We start from the raw sequence: 5985 nt of genomic DNA, 5'->3' as shown, positions 1-5985 counted from the left end.
CACCCTTGCTCCCTCCTTGGAAACCCCCAGTCGAACCAGATACCAAAACACATCTTAGGAAGAAACTAATTAATTCTTTATTATTTTTTTTTTTAATCCTACACCTTGAAGGAAAGATTCAAGAATGCCAAAATCAAATCAACCCTCCTAAAAATCAACAAAATATAGAGTTGGATTTTTCAACCCAAATGAGATTTTTTTTCTCAGATCTATGATGGTAGCAGAGGAGTTGGACCGATAGGATCGACCGCGATCCAATGGATGGACCCGCAACTTGGAGGAGTATATAATGTACTATCTATCATCTTGAGCAAGTATTAAAATTTAGAGATTTTTTCAAGCTAGGTTTTCTAGGCGAGTTTTGTAACCTCTCTTCTACAGTAGTAAAACATCTTCTTCTTCACCTAAGGACGTAGCGCACCACATTAGTGTGTGAATGTCATTAAATCTATGTCATAAAATTTCTTCATATTTTTTGGTGTTTGTTCTAACACCGTCTCTGCAAACTTCTTGGCAGTTTCACACTAAGAAAATTTTCCCCACATAGCGGTCTTCCCCAAAGCGATGAAGCAGAAGATTGAAGACAAAGCCCTGGTACCTGTCTTCACCAAAGCGATGCAGCAGAGAATTGAAGAGGAGACGAACCAGGTCAAGACTAGTCCAAAAAGAACATGGGTGCTGTAAGATCTTTGAAGGGGATTTCAAGTGGGCAAAGTTGCCTATATGGGGAAGTTCTGGCAGAACGGCGGTCCTCTGAGCAGGTTGAAAATGGAACCCCATTTACTTCACCCCACTTACTAGGACACTGACGACACAAGGATGTAATCAGAGTATTGGTACTGCGGGAAATTTATTTAAAATTTTTTTTTTTTTTTGAATGAAATAGGGAGAAGCACAACCGGACGAAGATTCACAAAAACTCAATTTTCTATTCTACCTTTGGCATTGCCATCCAGAAAGAGGGAAACTGAGACTGAAAAAAGCTCGCACTAACTAGAACCAAGATTCACGAGTAACAGAACCTAGGTTTCTCAATTGCATCTCATTCTATATCATTGTCAAAGAATCTTGGGGGAGTGACTCAATCCACAGCTTTATGTTTAGCCATATGCACCATCCGATAAAGCTTTAAATATTCATTATATTTTGAAAAATATATGGATACCTAAAAATACAAGAGAAAGATCTAATACTCTAATATAATAACAATAAAAACAAAAACTCAGCTTTATCCCAACTAAATGGGGTCGAAGAGAAATATCTAATTTTTTCTTTTGGTAAGAGAGAAATATCTAATACAATGAAGATAAATAATTGAGTTTTAATATCAGAATTAATAACTTTGGCTTCTATATTCTTGATGGGATATCCAAATATTGCACCTCTGGAGGATCTTTCAAGACTATGATTTTGGCTCATCCTGATTAGGGTCTTAAATGGATAGTATTCGATTCATATTTATATTTTAATTAGGGGAATTCTTATTTGAACCAATTTTCAAAAATTATCAAAATTCGATTAAAAGCTAATTTTATACAAATAAGAGATTTCAAATTCAGACTGAAAATTTATCCCAACCATATAGGTACAATTAAAAAAATATGATCAAATAATAGTCTTATAAATAATCTTTGATAATACCAATTAAAATGCCCTTATCAATTCACAGTATATTAAAGAAGTTAAAAGGGAATATATATATATATATATATATATGCATGAGGACATCTATGTAATTTCAGATATGACACTTTAACATCAATCCTATTGGGGTAGTTTATTCGGCTTTCCACCTTCTCGTCCTCTCGAATTTTCATTTCTCTAATTCTCCTATAGACAGTGAGACCGTAACGCCACCCTCACAAGTCTCCACCTAGGGATGTAAATGGATAGTTATTGAAAATTTGTGTTTAACTCTTGTTCGTATTTGTTTCAGAGAATCCAAATTGTAAATATCAGTTTCTAGAAAGTATTTGAATTGTTAACAAATTAACTGGATACAAATAGTATTACATTTGATTCATATTCGATTTGTTTACATCCCTAATCATGATCACTCATCGTATATAATGTAGTTTGCATTTGTCTCTCATCTTTCTCTGCCCTTAATCCTCCCCCTTCACCCCCACCCCCACCCCCACCCCCACCCCCACCCCCAGGTAGGATTTGAAAATTCTTGCCCATCGTCGGTTTGCACCAACTCAACTTAGCCAACAAAACAAAATAATGATATGGTGTGGGTACATGTGGCAAAGATTTATTGGACGAGAAAATATTATATTTATTTCATGTTGTGGTTATCGGTTATTAGCATTGTATGTGAGAAGTAGTTTTAATTAGGTGTGAGTTGTGAGAAGTTTATTTGAAATAACGGAGTGACTAAGAAGTTGTAACAAATTGTAACACTTATTTATAGATCATAATGGAAGGAGGTGAAGAGACTTGGATGATAAATTGGGTTTCTATAATTTCTCTACAAAGGAGAAGGGGATCGGCACCTCCAAATAGGCCTGGACGCCATGGCTTCGTTTGTAAAACCAAGAGGCCTGGCTATCTCCCAATCAGCTAAGACCACAAGCTTGGTCGGTAAAGCTTTATCTTTATTATCTCTCTTTCTCTTTTTTCTCTTCTTTCCCCATTTTTTTTCTATCTTCCTTCTTGTGTACATATCATCTGGTATCAGAGCCAAACAAAGTGAAGCCTATTGTTTAAGGAGTTCCTTCATCAACATGGGCGCACTTCACCCTTGTACTCCACCAAATTTTCATAAGATTCATCCATCGAATAATTCTTAGAATTGGTCTTGTCCTCAAGACCAAAATTTAAGGGAATAGAATATTACATACATATAGGGTGTGGCTACATGTGGCAAAAATTTATTAGATGGAAAAATATTATATTTATTTATATTGTGGTTATCGATTATTAGCATTATACGTGAGAAATAGTAATGTGGGAAGCATCATATGATATATTTTGCATGGCATACACAATTTTAAACTAGATTTTGTGATCCATACTATACCGATAAATAAATTTCCCCTCATAATGTTTCTTGGCGTCATAAATTTTTTAATGCATTATTTGGTAAAGCACCTTTTTTTTTTTAAAGCTCATTAGTATTATTCTAATATTAATCAAAGTTGTGTTTTTTTGTTGGAAACAAATAGGAAAAAAAAATCTTACAAATCGGAAGAAAACAAATTTCATTGTTCCAACATGATTTCAAATTTGAATTTTTTTTCTTGTTTATTGATCAACAAACATTTAGAACAGTATATAAAATAAAATATTTCCATTTTTTTCTACTTTATTTATTGATTTCATGAAAAACAAACAAATACATGGCCCAATGACTTATTAAAATTGAAAAGTTGGCCAAACTACAGATTAAACAATTGAGGACTTTCCCATTATACAACAAGAATCCCACCACCCGGGGGAACCCTTCTTATTTGACCCTAGGGTTTAGGTAGTCAACAAAAAAAAAAAAAAAAAACTCAGTCCATCCCAACAAAATGGAATACCCTCCAATGTAACAGAGCATTACTTTCCCTTTATCCCTTATTAAATATAACAGAGCTTTATATCCTCAAACACAGATTCAATACTCATTATGTGCTACCTCCTCTCCTCAATCCTCACCGGAAAACCTCCTTTCATTTTGGAGGACAGATAAGAAACGAAAAGTGGATCAAAATCCTTCTCTGCCGGTACCACCCGATACTTCTGCATCACACCTGCAACTATCCTCTGCATCTGCAAGAAAGCCATATCTTTTCCTAAGCAGATCCTTGGACCTGCTTGGAACACTGGATATGTGTATGGGTCTTTTCCCACAAACTTCAACTTCCCACCTGAAGGAGAGCTTTCCTCTTCCTTCTCAAGCCACCTCTCCGGCCGAAATTCCATGCAGTCTTCCCCCCATAGCTTCTCCATCCTCCCCATTGCGTAGGGAAAGTATGTCACTCCAGCTCCCTTCTTCACAAACGTACCGTCCGGCAGATAATTGTCGGCCGCCGCGAATTTAGTGTCATTCGGGACCGGTGGATACAACCTCATGGTTTCACAGATCGCTGCATGGGTATATACTACTTGCTTCACATCATCGTAATCAAGTGATTCCGGCTTCTCCTTCAACTCCTTCATTAACTCCTCTTCTACACGAGGGTTGCGAAAAACTAACAAGAAGAACCATATCAAGGCTGCCGAAGTGGTATCCCGACCAGCTAAGATAAAGCTGATCACCATATCTGTAACAAAACGCTCATCAGAATGGCCAGAGTTTAAGATTCTTGAGAGGAGGTCTTGGGTTTCTAGTGAAGATTTCTCTTGGAGTTCTCTTCTCTTTTCTCTCACGACCTTTGTTGCGAATTCACGGACTGTAGAGTTTGCTACTCGTAGGATTTTCTCGGAGCCAATGTTGAGTGCTCGTTTAAGCTTCCAAAAGGGTGGGAATACGTGGTGAAACCTCTCACTGCTCAACTGGGTAGCAGCTTCGAATGCATCGGCGAATTCGGACCTTGGCTGTGGGAATGATGGCGATAGGGTGGCCGGGTCATACCCAAAAGAAATTTTGCAGACGTTGTCGAATGTAAACCTCTGGAGGATGTCTTGGAGATCAATTACATGATTCTTAGAAGCAGCCTCGGAGAGGAGAGGAAGGAGGCGGTCGAAGACCTCGGCCTCCACGACTGTTTCGGTGAACTTGCGGAGAGATTTGGTGTTGAATTCATGGCTGGATATCTGTCTCTGAAACCTCCAGTTATCGTGGTCGGCATTGAAGATGCCATCGCCGAGGAAATTGGTAAGGGTGTCTCTAAAGAAGTCTCCTTTTGGGTAGAGGTTGAACTCATTTTTGAGGATGTGTTGGACGTTAGCTGGGTTAGTGGTTACAAGCTGAAGATGGCCAAGAGGACGATGGAGAAGGATATTTCCATTGGGACTATCTTTAAGAAGTTCCGTAACCCATTGGTTGAATATCTCTTGGTTAGCAGAAATGGCAATTGAAGAACCCAACAATGGATATGACTTTGGGAATTTGGTGGTTGTTTGAGATGAAGCTGAGGAAGAAGCTTTCTTCTTTCCCAGTTGAGTGAAGTTGGTTTTGATGAAGAAATAGAAGAGTGGGAGAATTAATAGTACAAAAGAAGCTAAAAACTCAAGCTGAAGCATGGTGGACGTGTTATGAAGAAGACAAGTACCAATTGGCAAAAAGACCCAAAAGCGGATTGTGATCTTGTCTGGTATGATCTCCACTTCTCTGCATGGTATTAAATTTATAGGCGAGAAATCATTGACAAAGTAAGCGAAAAGGCAAGTACACTAAAATGAAAGGGACAGACTATATTGACTTTGACTAAAGCGATTGTTTAATCAAAGGCAACCTAGACATTAAGGCGTTGCCACTATCCCGGCTGTATTACCAAATCAAAGGCTACCAAACCTTGGCCAGGTTGAGTATTGGAAATGACCACTCTGCAAGTTCTAACTGACAAAGGACGATTAAATTATGATTGGGGCGGGGGTGTATGCCTTGTTTGACTCAAGATTTGGTCAGGTCCATGATTCCAAGTTTATACAAAGGGAGCAACCATGTTGGGCTGGGCAGGGCTTACATTCTTGCATAGAAGGAAAGAATTAATTTTCCCTAAATATGTATGATTTATATAGTTAACTAACGGTTATCAAATGTAAATTATGGTACTTAATGCATGGCGCTTATCTTCGACAAATTTGCATATATAAATACAGAGAGAGAAGGTTCCTATACCGTCAACATGAGGAAATCTCTCACTCTACACCAATGGTAGCACAAAAAATGGTGTCATCTTCATGGGATTCACTTGGTCTAAGAGGAGAGAGAAAATAATTTAAAAACTATGGTGAGAGGGTTACGGTTTATTGGCTATGTGGGAAAGTTTTTTCCTAAAATATATAATACATATTTTATATGCGAAGATTTTCTGGTTTTGCAGTTCACAT

General features: G+C 37.7%; 1 protein-coding gene across 1 annotated transcript; it reads right to left on the bottom strand.

The window, feature by feature from the left end:
- Nucleotides 1–3280: 3280 nt before the first annotated feature.
- Nucleotides 3281–5250, bottom strand: LOC122069080 (cytochrome P450 94A1-like). The gene has a single exon (XM_042633027.1). The coding sequence runs from the start codon at nt 5173–5175 to the stop codon at nt 3622–3624; it is 1554 nt and encodes a 517-aa protein (XP_042488961.1). The 5' UTR covers nt 5176–5250; the 3' UTR covers nt 3281–3621.
- Nucleotides 5251–5985: the final 735 nt, after the last annotated feature.

The sequence above is a fragment of the Macadamia integrifolia genome, unplaced genomic scaffold (assembly GCF_013358625.1).
Source record: "Macadamia integrifolia cultivar HAES 741 unplaced genomic scaffold, SCU_Mint_v3 scaffold530, whole genome shotgun sequence".
Lineage (NCBI taxonomy): Eukaryota > Viridiplantae > Streptophyta > Magnoliopsida > Proteales > Proteaceae > Macadamia > Macadamia integrifolia.
This window is presented reverse-complemented; position numbering and strand designations above follow the sequence as displayed.

What these genes read in the sequence shown, in the direction of transcription:
- LOC122069080 (XM_042633027.1), bottom strand. Translation starts at nt 5,175, where the DNA reads ATGCTTCAGCTTGAGTTTTTAGCTTCTTTTGTACTATTAATTCTCCCA.